General features: G+C 37.0%; 1 protein-coding gene across 2 annotated transcripts in view; it reads right to left on the reverse strand.

Moving 5' to 3' along the window:
• LOC149839753 (Major facilitator superfamily protein) overlaps window positions 1–23,535 on the reverse strand; it is a 113,061-nt gene that overhangs the window by 12,551 nt on the left and 76,975 nt on the right. For both annotated transcript variants that reach the window (XM_090002803.1, XM_090002804.1), the window contains exons 8-9: window positions 19,965–20,077; window positions 19,690–19,813 (exon numbers count right to left, since the gene is read on the reverse strand). In XM_090002803.1, the coding sequence (XP_089858929.1) occupies window positions 19,690–19,813; window positions 19,965–20,077 (237 nt within the window). The remainder of the gene's footprint in view (window positions 1–19,689; window positions 19,814–19,964; window positions 20,078–23,535) is intronic.

The following is a 23,535-nucleotide window of genomic DNA, read 5'->3' on the forward strand; positions in this document are numbered from 1 at the left end:
TTTTTACATCGCCATGAAATTAAAGACTCACCTAAGAAAACACAAAAACCAGTGGTGGAGTGACGGTTACTAGGGTCACCTCCCCAATCTGAGTCAGTATAAGCAAGTAATTTTAAGTCAGAAGAAGAAGATAGAAATACTCTCTTATTTATTGTGCCCTTCAAGTATCTGATGATGCGAAGAACAACACTCATATGAACGATTGTGGGAGCGTGCTGAAACTGACTCGCGATGTGTACAGCATGTGACAAATCAGGTCGAGTAATGCTAAGATACATTAAAGAACCTACCAACTGCCTGTAAGGAGTAGGATCGGTTAAATGAACACCATCGTCAATCTTCATTTTTGCTCCCACAACTTCAGGAGTTTCGCATACTTTGTCATCAGAAATCCCTGATCTATCAATAATCTCACAAGTTTAGACTGGGATAGAAAATAACCATGTTGCGAATAGGCAACCTCAATTCCAAGAAAATATGTCAGAAAACCTAAGTCTGACATCTCAAATTTTGAAGTCAAGACGGACTTAATACCCTTGACTCCTTGAACATCATCACCTGTAATTAACATGTCATCAACATAGAGTAATAATATCACAATCCCTGCATTAGATTTTTTAGTAAATAGAGCAGTGTCAGTATAACATGAGGAGAAACCATTTTCCAGCATTACACTGGTAAATCTGTCATACCAGGCTTTGGGAGCCTGTTTCAAACCATAGAGAGCCTTTCGAAGACGAAGAACTTTATCTTTAGGAATCTTCATGCCTGGTGAAGCATCCATATACACTTCTTCGTTAAGGTCACCATTTAAAAAAACATTTTTTACATCCATTTGAAAAATGTTTCAATTTTTAATAGATGTAATAGTAATAAGGCATCTAACTGTAACCATTCGGGCTACAGGAGCAAAAGTTTCTTCATAATCAATTTCATACTCTTGCCCATACCCTTTTGCAACTAAGCGAGCTTTATACCTTTCCAGGGATCCGTCGCTCTTAGTTTTAACCTTAAAAACCCATCGACAACCTATAGTTTTCTTTCCTATGGATAGAGTTTGGAAATCCCAGGTTTTAGCCTTTTTAAGAGCATTGAGTTCATTTTGCATGGCTTCTTGCCATTCTATACATTTTTTAGCTTCTTTAAAATTTCTTGGCTCAAAATAAGAGTGAATGGCACTAAGACAAGCCCTATACCAAGGTGAAAAGGAATCAAAAGAGACAAAACGAGTTGGCGGTCTCCTATTCCTCTCAAATCTTCGGTGATCGAGAGCAGGAACAAGCTCACTATATTGGTCAATGGCAGTTCTAAAGGTGTCTTGGTTTCTACGTGAGTAGGTTATTGGATCACTTGAAATCATGTTTTCTTATTCATTGAGTGGGTAATGTTCTTCAACATCACCATCATTTTCCTCATCATGGTTTGATGATACATCATCATCACTAGATATATCATCATTACTAGTCAATAAGTCAAAAAGGAATGAGTAATCAAAATTTTCTTGTTGAGAAACATTTTTTTCAAATCCACTTTCATTTTCTAAAAACGTTACATTTCTAGAGACATATAACTTATCATCTCGAAGATCATAGCAACAAAACCCTTTTTGAGTTTCGAAATACCCAAGAAAGGCACAGGGGATAGCTTTGGGAGAGAGCTTGTCATTTTTATCCGTAAGTATAAAACACTTACACCCAAAAACTCGTAACCTATTATAATCAGGTTCAAGCTTATATACGATCTCAAAAGGGGATATTTTTCCTAATATCCTAGATGGTAAGCAATTTATCAGATAAACAGAAACAAGGGCTGCTTCAGCCCAAAAAAATTTAGGAATGTTTTGGGAAATAAGAAGGGTCCTAGTGGTCTCAATGATGTGCCTATGTTTTCTTTCGGCCAACCCATTCTGTTGAGGTGTTTTAGGACAAGACCTTTGGTGAATAATTCTGTGATCCTCAAGTTATGCTTTAAATTGGTTGGAGAGATATTCTCCTCCAGAATCACTTCTAAAAATCTTTATATTATTGTTGAATTGATTCTTGATCATTGAATAGAAGGTTTTAAAACACGTAAAAACTTCATGTTTGAACTTAAGAAAATAGATCCATGAATATCTGGAGAAATCATCCACAAAAATAACATAATAAGAAAAGTCTCCTTTTGAAACAACAGGTGAGGGTCCCCAAACATCAGAATGAACAATTTCGAAGGTTTTAGTTGAGAACATAGTTGTTTGCTCAAAAGGTAAACTTTGCATTTTTCCGAGAATACAATCATTACAGGAAAATGAACTTTTACATAGATCTTTCGCAAAATGTAAATAAGATAACTTGGTGATATTAGGATGACCAAGTCTTTTGTGCCACATATTTATATCTTTGTTTCGGGCAACATTACAAAAAAGATTTTGGAACTTGAAGAGATTCCATATAGTATAAGTCTCTTTTTCTAAAGCCTTCCCCAATCAATTTCCCGAACCGGCGATCCTGTATTAAACATTTATCACATGAAAATTTAATATTGCAACCATGGTCCGAGAGTTGAGAAACAGAGAGAAGGTTTAAATTTAGTTTAGGTATAAATCTAATTTTTGGAATGAAAAAATCTTGAGTTTCAAAATTAGTTATTCCTTTAATTTCAAGAGAGGTTCCATCCGCAGTGGAAACAAAGGATGGAGAAACATTTTTTGAGTAATCGGAAAGTGAAAACATGTTTGGAGACATATGAAAAGATGAACCTGAGTCCAAAAGCCAAGAGACTTTACCTGGAATGGAAGAAGTAGACACGGTGGTACCGGATGTAGCTCCCTTGAGAAGAGGTTGAAGGGCTTCCACTATTTGATTTAAAGAGAGTGACCCACTTGATGATGCCTCTTCCTTTTGTGGTACACCGGTGGTAGCCATGGCGAGAAGTTTCTTCCATTTGGGACATATGGGCTTGATATGCCCCGGTTCTTTACAAAAATGACAAATAATCTTGTTATAGTCCCTCTTTCCTCTTTGTCCACCATCTCCTCCTTGATTTTGGGATTTGAAATGAGGAGGACGATAGGTCTTTACATTATTTCTGGGTCTTGATACGGCATTGACCTCATTGTTTTCTTCATAATTACAAGGGACCACAAGAACTGTAAAACCCAGTTTTATCAAAAAAAAATCTCAGACCCGGGACGGGTCCAGACCCGACCCGGATACAACCCGTACCCAGTCCCTCGAAAACCCCTTTTCAGAGGGGCTGGCAGCCCACGGCAGGGGGGGGGGGGGGGGGTCTCCAGCGACACAGGGGGCGGGCCCTGTGTGTGCCCCCTCCTTATTAAAAGGCGAGAGGGGAGAGAGGAAGGCTTACGAGCCTCCCCCGACCCCCCGACTCTCTCTCTCATCTCTCGTCTCTCCCCTCTGTCTCTGCTCTCTCCCCGCGACTCTATCTCTGGTCTCTCTCTCTTTGCATCTCCGGCGAGCCCCCCTTCACGGCGGTCACCTTCCCGGCGACCTCCCTTCCCTCAACAGCCCAAGTAAGCCCCCCTTTTCCCCTCGTTTCCTCCTCTGATTCATCGGAAGGCCGGCAGGTGGCCGGCGGCCCCTGCCGAGCCTTCCTCCTCCCTTTTTCAGTCAGGCAAGGGGCTCCGCCCCCCTTGCCTTCCTCTTTTTCAGCAAGCAGGGGGTTCTACCCCCTTGCCCTCATCTTCTTAGCAGGCAGGGGGCTTTTCATCATTCTGGCAGGGGCCATGGCCACTGCCCTTCCCTTTTCATGTAGGGGCCGATGGCCCCTACCCTTCTCCTTAAGAAAGGAGGCAGGCTCCTGCCTCATCTCTCGGAAACCAAGCAGGGGCCAATGGCCCCTGCCCCTCTTTTAACCGACAGGGGCCTCTGGCCCCTGTCTCTTTTTCTATCGAGCAAAGGCTCGACAGGGGCCTTTGGCCCCTGCGCTGCCCCTCCCTATTCATTTCCTTGGCAGGGGCCATCGGCCCCTGCCCCTTTCTTTTGAAAAGCTGGCACGAGTCGAAGGCTCCTGCCCCTCCTTTCTTTAAAACCAGCAAGGGCTTCCTAAGGCCCTTGCCCCTCCTTTTGAAGACTCAGCAGGGGTCGATGGCCCCTGCCCTCCTTTAGATATCCGGCAGGGGCCGACAGCCCCTGCACCTATCTCCTTTAACGGCATGGGTCATTGGACCCTACCCCGTTCTTTTCGTAACGGTAGGGGCCGATGACCCCTGCATTGAGTTGCGGAGAAACCGAGTTTTCTCTCTATCTTTATTCGTTTTATGCATGCTAAACAACGTACTTTTGCAGTGTTACGCAACAGAGCCCGTTCGCGCCCCACAAACTAAACCGTTGATCACCTACGTTCGTAGACGACTTCATTCTCGCAACACCCCAAGGTAGGAGAAGTTGCACAAGGACTTAAATAATTAAATCAAGCTTAAATAATTAAAGATTGAAAGGACATAATGATATATTTATATACATATATGTATATAAGTACACTTTTAAATCAAGGACGCGGTTTCGCGATCCTTGTCCTTTGCTTTCACATTTCCCGTTTTTGTTTGTCGTCGCGCTTTGCGCCAAGGCTTTTGTTTTAGCAATTACTACTTACTGTCTTTTAATTCAAGGGCACGGTTTCGCGATCCTTGTCCTTTGCTCTAGCATTTCCTATTTCAGTTTATCGTCGCGCTTTGCGCCCAGGCTTTTGCTTTCGTATTTACTACTTACTGTCTTTTAATTCAAGGACGCGGTTTCGCGATCCTTGTCCTTTGCTTTTGCATTTCCTGTTTTCGGTTGCCGTCGCGCTTCGCGCCCAGGCTCTTGCTTTTCGCATTATTGTCTTTCGTTCTTGCCTTGCCATCGACACAACGTATTCGGAAGGAATACCTATTCCTCTATTTTTACCCGATATGTTTTGGGAAAACCCTTGATCTGGGGCAAGATCAAGTTGTTGGGTGATGGGTTCATTTGTGAAGCCCATTTACCAAAACCAGTGTCGTAACTTACATAGCACCCAGACACTGCGTCATCGGATGTCAGATTCGAGAAAATCACATGTCATATGTTGGCAAGTTGTGTGTCGTTTCGAAAGATTTGAAATGTTAAAATAGCTTTTTAAAAAAACATTATATCTCTGCGAAACACACTCCCGAGGCTCCTATTAAGGACCTATATCCCTTTCCTCGTAAGTGTACTATTAAACATGCGAGGCATGTTAGTACTACGATGATTGGATGAGAGAGTCTTATGACCTCGATTAGTGCCTTGTGCACGTTGTTGAAAACACATATAAAAAAATAATGGGATCGCATTCATAGGCAAGATGCTCGTTTTGGTATAATGGACCAGAGCATGAAGAATGAGGCAACGGCTAAGAAACCCCGTCGCGCTCGATTCAACCTGGCTTCGTCAAGAGAGAGGACGAAGGGTACCAACTCCGATGGACAGACCATTTATGGCTTTTTACGAGCAAAAGACCCGTCTTCCCCAGTCATCGGAGGTTAGGTGGGATTGGGGCTACAATAGTTAGCCTAACACTTCTGTAGAAGTTGGATGCATCCCTATAAGGCCTTGAGGACTTGCTCTCTCGACCATCGGTCGTCTCTATAGGAATAGGATTCAGTCAGACAACCTAGGTATTTAAAAATACTTAACATAATGAACACTCGGCTTGGACTCGACTATTTCGGCTCGTGTCATGTATGTACCCGCATGGCCGGTTAACAAGTAATAACTAAATTGAGCATGCTCACTTTTCAGTTTGTTGTACTTAGCTTATTCCTCCGGTCTATCTGCTTAGTTTGCTCGTTACTACCTGCTGTATAAATTATCTATGCCTAATTTAGTTCTTTCTGTCTTTGTGCTATCCTATTAGTTTTTTCGCAAAACTAACCCATTTCATGGGTACAGGTGACGAATAGGTGCATCAAGCGATGGCGCGACTGCGAGATGATTTAAGGATCCATTGTTTCTGCTCGTATTTCTTCTCCTGAACATTTTGGTTTTTGATACGGGTTTCCCTAGAGGAAATCCAAATTTTGTACAAACTTGATACTCTCTTTAAATAGAAGAAATGGTTTCCTAAGTATTATTGCAGATCGTCCATGGTAAATCTTTGTTCTCTCGCTAACGTGCCCAAGGTTGTCAAACATGTCCTTTTTCTTTTAAAGAAATCGTTTCCGCTGATTTTAAAAATAAACTCTGTAAAGAAAAAGAATTTTTCAACTATTTCAAGGAAATTATAAGGTTCGAAATTTTGGGGCATTACAAGAACATTTGATCCTTGTTTACATAAACTCATACGAGTCTCCTCACCACTTAATTTGGTGAGAACATCTTCAAGAGAGGGAGGAGTAAATGAGGATAGAAGTGATGACCTTATTTGCTCAAATTTCGGTCTTAACCCATTCAAAAAAATGAAGAACCGATCCTCTTCAAGTTGCTTGTGGCGAAGTTCAATTGCCTCTCCACTCCATTTTGGTTCAAGCATGGAAAGCTCATCCCAAATGGAGGAAAGGTCGGCAAAATATTCCCTAATAGACATTTCACCTTGAGTAAGGGAGAGGGCCTTCTTTTGAAGGTAATCCTTATGGGATAGATCTCTTGATGTATACATTTTCTCGAAATAATGCCAAGCTTCTGATGCTTTTTTGAACTTGATAATGTTGGCATTAATCTTTGTTTCGACGGATGCGAAGAACCAAGAAAGAATCTTGAAGTTCTTCATTTCCCATTTGTCGTGCTTCTTGGAGTATTCTTCAAGAGCTTTGATCATTTCCTCTCCCTCAAGAATCTTGATTTCACTTTCGTCCGTCACAGTTATTTTGGGTTCCGGTTCCGGAATTGTGCCTTGCACGTAACCCCATAATCATTTTCCTTTTATGTGAGCCTCCATGTTCCCGGCCCAAATATGATAGTTGGACCCATTTAACTTGAAGCCAAGAGCAAAGTGAGACTCTTTCTCACCCATTAAGGAGTAAAGAAAATGAGAAAAAGGGCGTACCAACACAATGTTTCAACTTCTAGCTTGCACAAGATCCTTCTAAAATATTTGAGAAGCGAGATCCACCACTTCAACCTCTAAAAATCCGAAGGTATGGTTTTCGAGGCACTCGAAAAAAAGGAGAATCCCACAATCTTCAATCACCAATCGAGCTCTGATACCATGTGAAATTGTCTACGAAGAGACAATACGCATACAAGCATAAATACTTTATAAAAGAAGTGCACGAAAACACTCTCACAATACTTGAACAAAATACGCGAAAAGCGTAAAAGTAATAAACATGCAACAATGCATGTATTTCATAAAAAGAAGCAAATGCTTGAGACTCTCAAGCTTCGAAAATAACAAGGGGAAACACCCCTATTTATACAAGAAGAGGGAGGTGCAAAGGGGGGCTCCCAAAGGAGTCGTTGGGGAGCTCCCAAAGGAGTCGTTGGGGAGCCCCCAACAGTCACATTTGTGACCGTTGGGGGCCCCCCAACGACTCTATTGGGGGACCCCCAATGTACCTTTTATGAAAAGAATAAAAACAAAAATAAAGAAAAAAGAAATACAAAAAATAAAGAAGAAAAATTACAACATATTCCAAAATGGAATATTCGCAAAATAGGAAATTACAAGAATACCCTTTTCGGGTAAAAAAGAAAATAAAAAAGTATATAAATATATATATTTATATATATGGAGATACGTATACATATAATTATTATATGTATACGTATCTCTATATATATAAGTATACATATTTATACTTACAACACAGATTTTGGAGATACATTTTAACAAGATTGTCACTGGAGATGGATCCCACCATCCTGCTTCTTATGTTGGAAAAACTGTCATTCCCATGTCATATTCCACTCTTACTCTTTCAGACGTTCTTCATGCTCCTGACATTAAGAAAAATATTGTCTCTGTTTCCAAACTTATTGATGATAATAATGCTTCAGTTGAATTCACTCCCTTCTCTGTGCAGGTCAAGGACCTACGCACGAGGGAAACATTCGCTGAAGGAAAGAGACGAGGCAATATGTATGTCTTTGAAGAAGCTCCTTGTCATGTTGTTCGCCCTGTCCACCTGAATTCAAAGCCCTCACTAGAGTTGTGTTCATCCTCTTCTGCTAATGTTTTTAGTATTTCTGAATGTAATAAGTCATTCTTATGGCATAGTCGGTTAGCACATTGTGGGAGTCATTTTATTGAGAAACTTGTATCTAATAATCTCATTCCAAAAGAAAGTCTCAATAGGGATGAGAAAAGTCACAAATGTTCCAGTTGTCTTTCCTGCAAGAGTCATGTATTGTCTTTTCATTCCATTAATAAGAGAGCTTCAAAACCTTTTGAGATAATTTGTTCTGATGTATGGGGACTCGCTCCAATTGCCTCTGGATCTGGAAGCAAATACTATCTAATATTTGTTGATAACTATTCTCGATACACTTGGATATATTTCATAAAAAATAAGTCGGAAGTCTTCTCTTTGTTTCAAAATTTTCTTGCCCTTGTCGAAAATCAATTTTCTGAGTCCATTCAATTTTTTCAATGTGATGGAGGTGGGGAATTCTCATCCTGTGATTTTATTTCTTTTCTTCAAAATAACGGAATAGGAAGAAGGGTGTTCTGTCCTCAAACCCCTCAACAAAATGGAATTGCTGAACGAAAACACAAGCATATCGTTGAAAGTGCCATGAGTATGCTTCATGACAGCAATCTTCCCATCAACCTATGGACAGAAGCTTTTCATTCTGTCGTGCATGTGATAAATAGACTGCCTATGATTGTTCTGGAAAATAAGTCTCCTTATCACTGTCTTTTTGGAACTCATCCTAGTTATTATGATCTGCGTGTTTTTGGATGTGTCTGCTATGTACATATCGATCAGTCCCTGAGAAACAAGTTTCAAGACAAGGCCCAAAAGTGCAGATTTGTGGGATATGCAGATGACTACAAAGGATATAGGTGTTATGATCCCACCAACAAACGCATCAGAACCTCAAGAAACGTTGTCTTTGATGAACAAAATTTTGATCACGGAGCTGACACAACGAATATGCCAACTGAAATTTATTATCCTTGGCTGAGCTCAGAACTTTTTGCTGGCTCCAATGAAGCATGTTCCTCAGACTGTGTGCAACAAGAAGAAGAGGTGTTTGAGAACACTGGGACGTCGGGGTCACAGAATGCAGAGGAAGTACCGGGCAGATACAAAGGTATTGTCTATTCTAGACAGAGACCGACAACATCAAGCCATTCAGATCATGTCTCAGTCGTCAATCATGTGCCTTCTCATACTCTTGCAGCCAGAAAATCAAACCGCATACGACATCCTATTGACAGGTGGGTCAGTTATAAAACTTCTCCTTGGATCTTCAATTGTTTTTAACTGCCATCAATAAGGACGAAGAGCCCATCATGTATTATCAGGCAGCCGCTTCTATGAAATGGGTAGAAGCCATGAATGATGAAATGCAAGCCTTGCATGAATGTGGAACATGGGAAGTTGTTCCCAAACCACCTGATAAAAATGTTGTCGGATGCAAATGGGTCTACAAAATCAAGTACAAGCCAGATGGAACCATTGAACGATATAAGGCAAGGCTTGTAGCAAAAGGATTCACTCAAGAAGCAGGGCAAGACTATGATGAGACTTTTAGTCCGGTTGTAAGAATGGGAACGATTTGAATCATCATCTCCCTGGTTGTTGAACATGGATAGAAGTTGAGTCAGCTTGATGTAAAAAATGCATTCTTACATGGGAATTTGAAGGAAGAAGTATACATGGAACAACCCCCTGGATATCAAGAACAAAATTGTAAAACCCATGTATGCAAGCTAAAAAAAACCATCTACGGCCTGAAGCAAGCATCTCGCTCTTGGTTTGATAGCTTCTCGCTAGAGATTCAGAAACATGGATTTTCACGTTCCATGTTGGACCACTCATTATTTATTTTTAAAAGCCCGCCTATGACCACTCTATTATTAATTTATGTCGATGATATTATTGTTAAAATGTATCTCCTAAAAATCATTATCATTATTGTAAATATAAATATATATATTTATATACATAGAGATATATTTACATATAATATATTATATGTACATATATCTCTATATATATATAAATATATATATATATATATTTATATACTTTTACCCGAAAGGGTATTTTCGTCATTTCCTGTTTTGCGCATATTCCCTTTTGGAATATGTTGTAACTTTCTGTTTATTTTTTATTTTTGTAATTCTTTTTTCATTTTTTAATGTGCATTGGGGGTCCCCCAATAGAGTCGTTGGGGGCCCTCAACGGTCACAAATGTGACCGTTGGGGGCTCCCAACGACTCCTTTGGGAGCCCCCCTTTGCACCTTCTTGCATTTGTATAAATAGGGGTGTTCCCCCCTTGTATTTCAAAAGCTTGAGAGTCTCAAGCATTCGGTTCTTTCTATGAAATACATGTCATAGTGCATGTTTATTATTTTTACGCTTTTGCGTACTTTGTTCATGTGTTGTGAGAGTGCCTTCGTGCACATCTTTTCTATATTATTTGTGTTTGTATGTGTATTGTCTTATCATAGACATTTTCACAATTATCATCACAGGAAACTCTGCGGACCACATCCAAGAAATAAAAGACTTATTAGGTCAAAGGTTCAAAATGAAAGATCTTGGAATTCTACGCTATTTTCTTGGTGTAGAAGTTGATAACCAGGCTCATGGCTTGACACTCACTCAACACAAGTACATTGTAGACGTTCTCAGCAAGGCAGGCATGAAAGACTGCAAACCTCTTGGAACTCCGAGTGTACTTCATCAAAAACTTAGCGCTCATGATGGAGATCTGTGTGATGACCCCACCAGGTATCGTAGCATAATAGGAATGTTACAATACCTCACATTTACTAGACCTGATATTGTTTATTCAGTCAATCAAGTGTCTCAATTTATGCATGCGCCACGTACTGGACATATGGAAGCAGTCAAGAGGATCCTTCGATATCTGAAAGGGACTATTGGAGATGGATTGATATATTTACCACAGTCATATGGCCAAGACGAGCACGAAATTACTGTATATTGTGATGCAGACTGGGCAGGGGATCCTGACGAACGAAGATCTACATCAGGATATTGTGCCTTCATTGGAAGAAATTTAGTCTCTTGGAACAGTAGAAAACAAAAAACTATGGCTAGATCAAGCACTGAAGTTGAATATAGATCCATGGTTGCTGCCACTGCCGAAGTCACATGGATCAGGCATCTTCTAACTGAAGTAGGAGAAAAGATCTCCCACACTACCTTGCTCTGTGACAATCAAAGTGTCATCAAGATGTCTTTCAATCCAGTACATCACAGTCGTGCCAAGCAGATTGAGATCGACCAACACTTTGTGAGACAGAAGGTTGAAGAAAAAGAGATTGAGCCTGAGTTTGTCAGCACTGAAAGACAGGTTGCAGACATATTTACCAAAGGGTTAACCAAGGACCGCTTTTGGATGCTTAAAAGCAAGTTGTTCATGGTTCAAAACCATAATCAACTTGAGGAGGGGTGAAAAAGGTGCATAGGATCTGACCCGATCCATGTACCCAATCCATGTAACATGTAACGTAACATGTAACTATTTTTACATTTATCGGGTCAGGATACACCAAACCCGGACCCATACTATAATGTAACTTAAATACACAAGTTAGGTCACAATTTCATTTACTGAAATCGTGACAGCCGTAATTGCTCTCTCTCCCCCTCTCTCTCTCTCTCTTCTCTTTCTCAACGCAGGTGCAGTGCAGAAGAAAACCTTCACTTTCTTGATAGAAGAATCTTCTAAAATATTGGATGAACAAGAGGATCCACTCCAATCTCCAAAAATTTGAGAGCACATTTTTTGAGGCACCAAAAAAAGGAGAATCCACACGGTCTTTCTTTCTCCAACCTTGCTCGGATACCATGTGAAAGTATCTTCAATAAGATACTATGATCAAGACTTTAATATTCTTGATAATAAAAACACGTGCACTCATGCACAATAAGAACTCTTAGAACACTTGTGCACAAAAGCACAACCCACTAAATCTCACAAATGCTCAAATGCATGAAAGAATAGGAAAACTTTATTAATCATTTGTGCTTTGACCCAAAGCCATAAAGAATTACAAGGGGAGAACCCCTATTTATAAAACCCAAAAAGGAGCCTTGGAGGGGCTCCACTCATAGACGTTGGAAACGTCTATTTGAGTGGGCCCCTTCAAGGTATCTTTTGGGAAAATACAAAAAAGTAAAAAATAAAAAAGAAATAAAAGAAAAAGCAAATTACAATCACATTCAAGAAAATGAATGTGTAAAAGTGTGAAAAAGACTAAACTACCCCTATGACTAAGATAAGGAAATATATATATTTTATATATATAAGGGGCCTTATGAAAAGAAGGTTGTTTCAGTTGCACAAGAGTCAAGTAAATTCAGAACTAGGCAAGAATCAACCATTAGGAGCACGTCCTTGACTTAACTTGTAGAAACTCTTCAACCCCTATTCAAAGGAGCTTCATCAAACGGAGTCGTGGTCTCTTTTGTTGGCATCTTTGATCCCAATAAATCTCTTTGGCTTCTTGACTCAGGTGTCTCATTTTATATGACATCAAATGATGATATTTTATCCGAATGTCATAACTCAAGCAGGTCAAATACATTTACTGCCGATGGAACATCTTTTGAGATAAAGGGAATACAAAATTTTGAAAATATCTCTCAAAACTCAAAAAGATTTTTTATTCCAAAAAATAGATATATTTCTAAATTAAATTTAAATCTTTTATATGTTTCTCAATTATCTGATCATGGGTATAATGTTTCCTTCTCCTCTATTGGTTGTTGAGTGCTGGATCGCCAGTTAGAGAGGTTGATTGGAGAAAGATATAGAAAAGGAGGTTTATACTATATGGATTTTTAGAAATACTCAAGAATATTTTTTGTTATAATGTTCAGAAACAATATTTGGATTTATGGCATAAAAGGCTTGGCCATCCTAATGTATCAAAAATTCAGCATTTTTCAAATATGAAAAAGTTTTATAATCTTAAAAATTTTATATGTGAAGATTGTATTCTTTGCAAAATGAAAAGATTGTCATTCCAAGAAAGAACCTTGTCTTCACACGACTGCTTGAGTTAATACATTCGCATGTTTGGGACTTAGCACCTGTTATATCTAAGGGTGAGTTTGCGTATTATATAATCTTTGTTGATGATTTTACTAGACATGGATTTATTTCCTTAAACACAACTATGAAGTTTCTTTACATTTTCAAATATTTCATAATTTAGTCAAAAATAAGTTTCAAAATGATACCTCTATTTTCGCATTGATTAGAGGGGAGAATTTTTATCAAAAAAAAATTTAAGATTATCTGGAATTAAATGGTATCACACACATGAAAAATTTAGTCCTTACACTCCACAACAAAATGGTTTAGCCGAAAGGAAACATAAGCATATCATACAAACTACAAGAACTTATTGCAAAACAAGTACCTAAAGATTTTTGGGTTGAAGCTACATTAACTGTAGCTTATCTCATTAGCAGAATGACATCTGCCTCCTTGAAAAATGTATCACCAGTTGAAAAACTTTTTAAACTTATCCCTAATTATTCTAGAGTAAGAGTCTTTGGATGTAAATGTTTTGTTTTCACTGATAAAAATGATAAACTTTCTCCCCATGCTATTCCTTATATCTTTTTAGGACATGCAAATAACCAAAAAGGCTATAGATGCTTTTATTTTAAAAATAAAAGTTGTATATCTCAGGAAATGTGTCTTTCTTAGAAAAAGAAAGGTTTCTTTAATTTGAAAATCCTAAGAAAAATGAATATTCTTTCTTGTTGGATCTAATTCTAAGGTCTGGTGATCATGATATTGATCTTAATGAAGATGGGGAAGTCAGAAATAATATAGTAAGTGAAGAAGAATCTCATGATAATGAGATAAGTGAAGAACAATCAAATAAGGATCAAAGTTGTATCCAATATTTCATGCATAATAGTTTTGAACATCCATGTGCCTTTGAAAAATATACCAATGAAAACCATATAAAAATGCAAACTAGAAGGTCATCTATAATATCAAAACCCCATGGAAATTTTGTGTTTTAAGAGTCATTTTTATCTAAGTATCAAGCCTACATTGTGTTAATACATTCCTATATAGAACCCTCGAACTACGTTGAAGCAAAAAAACATTATGAATGGGTAGAAGCCATGAGGGTAAAATTAGATGTCTTAGAAAAAGCAAATACTTGCACTCTCCAAGATATTCCCCCAGGAAAGAAACATATAGGTTATCAATAGGTATATAAGGTAAAAAACAAGAGTGATGAAACTCTTGAAAGATACAAAGCCAGATTAATGGACAAGGGATATTTCCAAAAATATGAAATAGATTATAAAAAACATTTGCTCCAGTTGCTAGGATAACCACAGTCAAGACTTTAGTAGCCCTTGCCTTTGTGAAGAGATGGTTTATATTTCAAATGGACGTTAAGAATGTATTTCTTAATGAAAATTTGGTTGAAAAAGTTTATATGGAACCACCACCTGGTATAATTATTCATAAAGGAAAGGGTATTCGTTTAGATAAAGTCGTGTATGGTCTTAAACAAAAACCAAAAGCTTGGTATGACCGGTTTAGTCAAGTCATGCTTGATATTGAATTTCAATCTTGTCTTACTGACACAGCTTTGTTTGTTAAGATTTCTAATTTAGGTATTATTATTCTTCTACTCTATGTAGACGATATGATCATCACCGGAGGGGACAAGCAGGGAGTTGAACATATTAAGAAGTTTCTAAAAACACATTTTGAAATTACTGATTTGGGTTTCTTAAAATATTTTCTTGGTATTTAAGTTGCTTATTATTCTAGAGGATATTTATTAACTCAATTTAAATTTTCTCTAGATATTGTTGCGGAGGTCTGAAATTTCAAATGACGAAAAGGTTGACACTCCTGAAGTTGTTAATGTCAAAATAAAAATTGATGATAGAGAACCACTTGAGAACCTGATATCACACAGACAGCTTATTAGGGCGCTATCTTACCTTTCAATTACGAGACTTGACATAACACATGCAGTTCACACAGCTAGCCAGTTTCAGCATGGTCTCACCTATGTTCATATGGGAGCGCTTTGACGTATTATTAGATATAACAAGACTTTCATTTATCGAAGCATTTTCTTATTTGCTTCTTCGTCTTTAGATTTAACTGCTTATACTGAAGTTGATTGGGGAGGTGATCCCAATAACTGACACTCAACCACGGGTTTTTGTGTTTTCTTATGTGACTCGTTGATTTCATGGTGGTGTAAGAAGCAGTAAAAGGTCTTTCTCTTCAACTGAAGTAAAATACTAAGTCATGGCTACAACCACTATGGAGGTGGTTTAGCTAAGAAGATTGTTGGTTGACATGGGCGTTCATATTAAAAAAGCATCACGAATGTACTGTAACAACAAAAGTTTCATCTACATTGCCAGCAACCGAACTTTCCACAAACGAACCAAACACATTGAGATGAACTGTCATCATGTACGAGAGAAGTATTTACATGGCACTATTGATCTTCTTTATATTACTTCAGAATATCAGTTGGCAGATTTTTCACCAAACCTCTCGCTGCTCCTAGATTTCACTTTCTCTTAAATAAACTTTCGGTTATCCAAAAGTTTGAGGGGGAGTATTAAAAATGTAAATATATATATATACTATATATATATATATATTATATATATATATATTTATATGTAGTTAGGTTAGGTGAGATTTTATTTTTTTGGTTGAAATGAGACTAGTCAACACCAGTTAACTAGTCAACATTAAGAGTCGTTGGAGGTCTAACGGCTCTAAATAGACCCGTTAGAACTCCATCTTTGTGTATAAATACGAGGCAACACCCCACCATTTGTAATGCTTCTTGCATTGGTTCATTATCAACAAAATTTATTATTTTTTAACTCTTGTGTTAACCACCTTTGGTGGATTTCGTGTGTGAGTCCATTTCGTGACCTTTGTGTATTCTTTTGGTGCTTTGGTGAAACTCTTTTGAGTGTCCACTTTGATGATTTGGTGAACATCTTTGGAGGAACTCATTTTCTTACAACAGCATCTCAAAGACAGCTGAGTTGAAGGATATTCTTTGCATGAAGAGGTAGATCAGCAAGATGGTTATCTTATTTTAACTAAAAAAAAATGCTATGGATTTGTTGAAACGAAGTGGAATGTTGCGGTGCATGCCCATATACACACTTGTTGCTTTCAATGCACAATTGGGACAATGTAGTGAAGAAAATGATTCACCATTGACAGAGCCTGAGAAATTCAAGAATTTAGTTGGTGCCCTTCAGTATTTGACATTCACACATCCAGACCTCATTTACACTATAAACGAAGTTTCCCAGTTCATGCATGCACCACATAAAAGACATATGGAGGCCATAAAGAGAATTTTGAGATATATTAAAGGCATCATATTGGATGGCCTCGTCTATAGAAAACCTTTGTAGATTGTCAAAGATATTCTTGTTACTATTGTGGCCTATTCAGAGACATATTGGGGAGGTGATCCAATCACACGAATATAAGTTACGGGCTATGGAGTTTACTCACGCTCTCATAAGGTTTCTTAGGTGAGCAAGAGGCAAAGAATTGTGGCTAGATCTAGTACGGAGGCAAAGTATCACCATGGCTAACCGAGGTGTCTTAGATACGGCATCTCTTGGTCAGTTTGCATCGAAAAATTACATGCTCAATACTCTACTATGACAACAAGATTGCAGTTGCAATATCTACCAATCCGGTTCAGCATGGGAAGATAAAGCATGTAGAATTGGACCAGCACTTTATGAGAGAAAAGGTTGAGGACAAAGAGATACAACCTAAGTTCATTCGCAGGGAGATCAGGTTGCGGAATTATTCACCAAACCGCTCACCATTAGCAAGCATTGGCTTTTAAAAGGAACACTGTCCAGGGTCCTTACCCATGCACAGCTTGAGGGGGTGTGCTAAGGAATGGAATTATGAACAACATACTTTGTATTTGAGTGTTTGTATTTATATCGAGGGTATATTCGTCATTCAAGTTAAAACCCTCTTATGTAATGACATTATTGTAATTTATCACCATGTTTAATATAAAGGAGGAGATGTTCCAACCCTAATCCTTAGGTTGGACGTCCTTTCAGTCTCTCCCTTCTCCTTTCAACATCTCCCTATTGCATGACTCCCTAGGGACGGCTGTACATAAAAAGTTTGACAAAAGGTTGAACTAATTTCCACCAAAACACCATTTAGCAGCGGTCGTGACCACCGCTAAATGATGTTTTTTTCTGCCAAATTGACGAGCAGCATGCATCTGACCTTTCGTGTGTGTGTGTGTGTATATATATATGGGTGCTTCTATGGTGGTATTGCACCACCATAGCTTTCTAAGGTACATGCTTGATTTACATAGATCTAAGCTCCAAAAGCAAAATCTAACCATTAGATCATGCTTAGCATATTCTATTTATTATTTTCATATGTTAAAGTTGACGCATATATGATGTTTTATACCATTTTTAAACCGCCCTTATTTTCATGAATTGTGAGTTGTTTATTTTCACCATCTCAAAAATGGAATCTTATGGTGTAGTGAACATGATAAAACCTTCTAATGTACTAAATAAATCATGCTAAACACATATGTATGGTTAGATTTACCATTTGGCAGCTAGATCTATGCAAACAAGAGCGTGTACCACCGTAAGGTATCATGGTACATAACCACCATATATTATCCATATATATATATATATATATATATATATATATATATATATATAAGTCATTTGGGTGGATGTGCATACAGTATCAATGAGTTAAAACAAGTAATATCTTATTGTTCATGTCTTTTTAAGTGAATCCAACCTTAAAGATATGATCTACATTGTCTGTTTGGTGGGGATCAACTTTAAATCACCAGAATCTGGTGTACAGTTTTTTTTGGTGATTCAAAAATCATGGTCATAAATGCATCAAAATTTTATGACTTAAAAAGGGGTCTTGCTTTTGTCAAAAAAACATTATCCAAGGGTCGATCTCTAATAAATTGACTATGCCGAACACATCTGCAGAGTCAGATTTGAGCCAAAACAACTTGAATTTGAGTTTCAACCTATGTCACAGGGACTCGGCCAACTAGGTGCCGCACCCCGTCGACGCAATGCGGGTGGGCGTGCGGGTGAGGCACCCGGTGCGGTCAATGCACCCAGGATCATTTATGTCCAACTTTTGGACTTTATATATATATATATATATATATATATATATATATATATATATATATATATATATATATTTTTTTTTTTTTTTTTTTTTTGCCGCAGCCCCGCACCAAAGTTTTTTGAAAGTGCCGCACCTGCACCCATGTGACAGGTTTCAACTCATTGATATTGTATGCACATATGTGCCAAAGACTTATCCTATATATATAGTAATGATACGGTTCTCCGGGAGTACCAAGTACCAACACCCTCTTATAAACCGTTGGATCATTTCCAATCCAACAGTTTAAATGGAGAATTAAATGTGTATGTGACACCCTAAAAGTAAATGAGTTGGGAGGACGGTTTCCAACCGTTTAGATAGAGAGCTAAATGTGCATGCCTCTCTCTCTCATGCATAATGAATGGATAATGAACATGAATGCATGGCACGATTACACATGTATTCATCTTTCTCTCTCTCATGCATACATGGAGAATGCATAACATGCTCACATTTTTTTCTAAAAAATTCTCTCTCATGCATACATGGATGGATGATGCTCACACATGCATGCCATGTGGAATTCCTTTACACATGCATGTCATGTGCATGCCATTATGATGGAGGTGGAGTCTGGTTGGCAATAATAGAATGTCCAAGGCCGGTAGCTGAGAGATAGAGAGAGAGAGAGAGACCAAAGACAAATTTATTTACTGATGAAGCTTTGGAAACTGTTCCTCTTAACTCATTTACTTTTTAAGTTTCAAATAATTATGGAAAGGCACCAAACATTTAACCCTCATCTTGACTGTTGGATTTAAAATCATGCAACGGTTTATAAGAGGGACTAACTGCTCCAGGAGCATCACTTCATTATATATATTTATATGTGTGTGTGCTCACTCTGAAAAATGGGCAAGACTAAAATTGTTCACCCATTTGCACACAGCAGCGGGATTAACCAAAACACGAGTCATTTTTGGAAAAAGTGCTACAACTTTACAGGTGGCCATATGATGTTGCAGCAACTTTCGTCAGCCTGACTTTCTAGTCAGTCAATCATTTTCCTATGCAGACACATGAATGTTTGCACAGACACACACACACACATTCCAAACTCCTAAAAGACCTCACATCTTTACACAGTAAAGGGAGAAACAGCAATGCAACTCTAAATAGTCAAAGTAGGAGCACATCCGCTTCTTCAAAAAAGAAAATGGAGGAGGTGTTTCGGTTTTGCATATTTTCAGATTTAAAAATATTGGGAAAGGGATGATAGAATTGATTGACATGTGCATGCTTCAGTTACTGCAAAAGGATTGAAAACATGCAACGCATTCAGAAAAGAGATGCACTGCTTTTGACAATAAGAAAGGTTCTTCAACAATGATGTTAAGATTAAATCATTACCATGTCATGTTTGAAGAGCATGCCAAGAAGTGCATTGATCTGAGTATTATAAACCCCATCACCTATTCCCCATATGGTTGCCATAAGTAATGGATATAAGGTTCCAGATGCTCCGGTTGTAAGGCTGTTTCAGTACAAAATGGTACAACACACTCAATAACTCAAGGTCATCATTGAATAAACATATCTGATGTAAAGGATCCCTACAATTTGATCATGAGAAAAGACAGTTAAACTTGCTTCAGATAGCACAGGAAAATGTTGGGAAAAAATACCTGTATTTTAGTAACATCCAGAAGAGTATAAAGGTCTGAAGAAAAGCCCCCATGGAAATGATCAGGGTAATAGAAATAAGGTTCGATGTAAGTCTCCCGGAAACCAGCGAACACTGTAAAACGAAGTCAATCATAAGCAGTCCAATCTATTTATAATATCATATTGTCTTAGAGTCGGTAAACATAACTAAGTTTAGTTCTAAAGCATCTGTGAGACAATATCAAAGGCCCAAGAAATTGAATGATAGAGGCCACATAAATTCAACAGGAGTTGCAAATGGAAACTAAGAATGACATATGTATCACAAAAGTCTGTTTATAACAAATTGACCTTATTCTCTTATGCAATATTGTTACTGGAAACTCTACAAAATAGCAGCAACCAGCAGCCTGTAGCCACATCCACATGACAGCCATACTGCCACATATTCATGTCTTAGCTGAATGAAAAGTAATAACAGTACAAAGATGGAGACAGAGAGAGAGAGAGAGAGAGAGATACACATCATCTCATTGGAGTCTTGGAAAGAGTGAACAGGATATCCAACTGACAACATTATATTACAATTTATGTTTGGTGAAGAAGAAGCTAGTCTTTGCAGTTTGCCCAAGAAAGTGATGATTCATTTGAATGTGCTTGTGCCTTTTCATGGAAAAATGGATTAACACTGTTTTCTCCTTGTAATTCTTAATTTGATGAATTCCTATCACTTTTATTTTAATGATTTTTTTTACTCCAAAATTTAAAAAAAAAAAACCTTGGACATCCTATCTTATAATTTCAACATTGCAATTGCCATGATTAGCATGGAGTATTACTTCTTAGACTTTCCTTGAAGTGTCTTAAAATGTGAGTCATAACCTTGATATGAAAAGAAAGACGAACATGTGCAAATCAGTGTTGTGAAAAGCATTGAGGCGTAGCGAGGCGCTCCACCAAAAACCGAGGCGAGGTGTAAAGCGTAAGCCTCAAATTTTTTTTAAAAAAACTTTAAAAATTTATAAAAAAATTATCTAAAAATACAAATAAATAAAGAAATGCTTTATTGATTAAATAACAACCAATAAGAAATAGAAAATCTCAAATAAGTACTAAAAAATACGAGATTAACATATAAAAGTAACTAAAAACTAATTACATAACTGGAAAATATATGAGATTAACCAACAAAAGTTAAAATGTACTAAGAAACTGATTATATAACTGAAATAACTGATAAATATATGAGATTAACCTACAAAAGTTAAAATATATAAGATTATTCTAAAAAATATGAGATTAACATATAAAGGTAACTAAAAAAATGATTACATAACTGGAAAATATATGAGATTAACCAACAAAAGATAAAATATACTAAGAAACTGATTACATAACTGGAAAATATATGAGATTAACCAACAAAAGTTAAAATATATGAGATTATTCTAAAAAATATGAGATTAACATATACAAGTAACTAAAAAACTTATTACATACCTGTAAAATATATGAGATTAACCTACAAAAGTTAAAATATATGAGATTATTCTAAAAAATATGAGATTAACATATAAAAGTAACTAAAAAAATGATTACATAACTGGAAAATATATGAGATTAACCAATAAAAGATAAAATATACTAAGAAACCGATTACATAACTGGAAAATATATGAGATTAACCAACAAAAGTTAAAATATATGAGATTATTCTAAAAAATATGAGATTAACATATAAAAGTAACTAAAAAACTGATTACATAACTGGAAAATATATGAGATTAACCAACAAAAGTTAAAATATACTAAGAAACTGATTACACAACTGAAATGACTGGAAAATATATGAGATTAACCTACAAAAGTTAAAATATATGAGATTATTCTAAAAAATATGAGATTAACATATAAAAGTAACTAAAAAACAGATTACATAACTGGAAAATATATGAGATTAACCAACAAAAGATAAAATATACTAAGAAATTGATTACATAACTGAAATAACTGGAAAATATATGAGATTAACCTACAAAAGTTAAAATATATGAGATTATTCTAAAAAATATGAGATTAGCATATAAAAGTAACTAAAAAACTGATTACATAACTGGAAAATATATGAGATTAACCAACAAAAGTTAAAATATACGAAGAAACCGATTACATAACTGAAATAACTGAAAAATATATGAGATTAACGGTTAACCTACAAAAGTTAAAATATATGAGATTATTCTAAAAAATATGAGATTAACATATAAAAGTAATTAAAAAACTGATTACATAACCAGAAAATATATGAGATTAACCAACAAAAGTTAAAATATATTAAGAAACTAATTACATAACTGAAATAACTGAAAAATATACGAGATTAACCAACAAAAGTTAAAATATAGTAATATACTACGAAACTGATTACATAACTGAAATAACTGGAAAATATATGAAATTAACCTACAAAAATCTTGTTGATTATGACTCAGAAATCTTGTTGTAAAAAAAAGAAAATTGCGCCTCAGGCTTGCGCCTTGAGGCACAGAGGGCCGCGCCTCAAGGCGAGGTGTGCCTTTTGCGCCTTAAGGCGCATTTTTTATTACACTGGTGAATAAACTTACTAGACTGACTGCATAGGCTATGTCAAGTCTAGTGGTGGCTAAATAAATGAGATTTCCACCAACCATTAGTAATCTCATGTCATTGAATTCTTCATTTTTTTAGCCCATAGGCTATTAGGGTGTGTTTGAATGCTTTGGTTTTCAAATCTGAGGGATTAGATTTCAGATTCACATATCTCTGGCCCTAGGTCCGGCCAGAGATCTGTGAATAAATGTTCAAAAATGAATATCAGATCCCTCAAAAATAAGCATATGAGCTTCAGAGTTCTAATTGGATTTGGTGTGGTCCCCATGCCAAATTCAATTTCATGGATCTCAGATCTGAGGGATTCTGGTGCACCCTTAGACTGACAAATTTGGCATAGCTATTGCTTTACATCCTAACAGCCCATTATCGTTGAGAAGATTAAGTCTATTTTTTAGGTCTATTTTTTCTTTTTATTCTTCTTGTCTTGACTATATTATTGACTGCACTTTGTATATCCTATCTCCCCTAACATAGTTAACCAACTTAGAACAATCCATTGTGTTGACCCAAGGTGCCACTCGTTGCATCCAGTAACATGAAAATTTACAAAAATGCTAATATTTTTGCTCTCAAAGACACCTACTCCTTGTACCGCTTGACGACAAAGTGCTATCATCGAACACAGGCGTGCACACACATATGCACATGTGCACATAAACACGCATACATGAATGCGAACAAACACACACACACACGTTTCCCATTATGAGTGCTATGCAAGGGGATACAGTGTGGGACTAAAAAATATGACCATCTGTGTAACTTTGTTAGGTGATGGGATTCAACAGCACTCATTTCTCCTTGATATGTGTGTATATGGAATATGGATAGACTACCCTAGTGGGTAAGGAACCCACAAGTGGAAAATTTCAAAAAAAAAAAATTGTTTTTTTTACACATCTAACCCTCCAGCGTGATCTACATGTTTAGTTTAGTAGA

Source organism: Nuphar pumila, chromosome 4 (assembly GCF_984573655.1).
Source record: "Nuphar pumila chromosome 4, dmNupPumi1.hap1.1, whole genome shotgun sequence".
NCBI classification, from domain to species: Eukaryota; Viridiplantae; Streptophyta; class Magnoliopsida; order Nymphaeales; family Nymphaeaceae; genus Nuphar; species Nuphar pumila.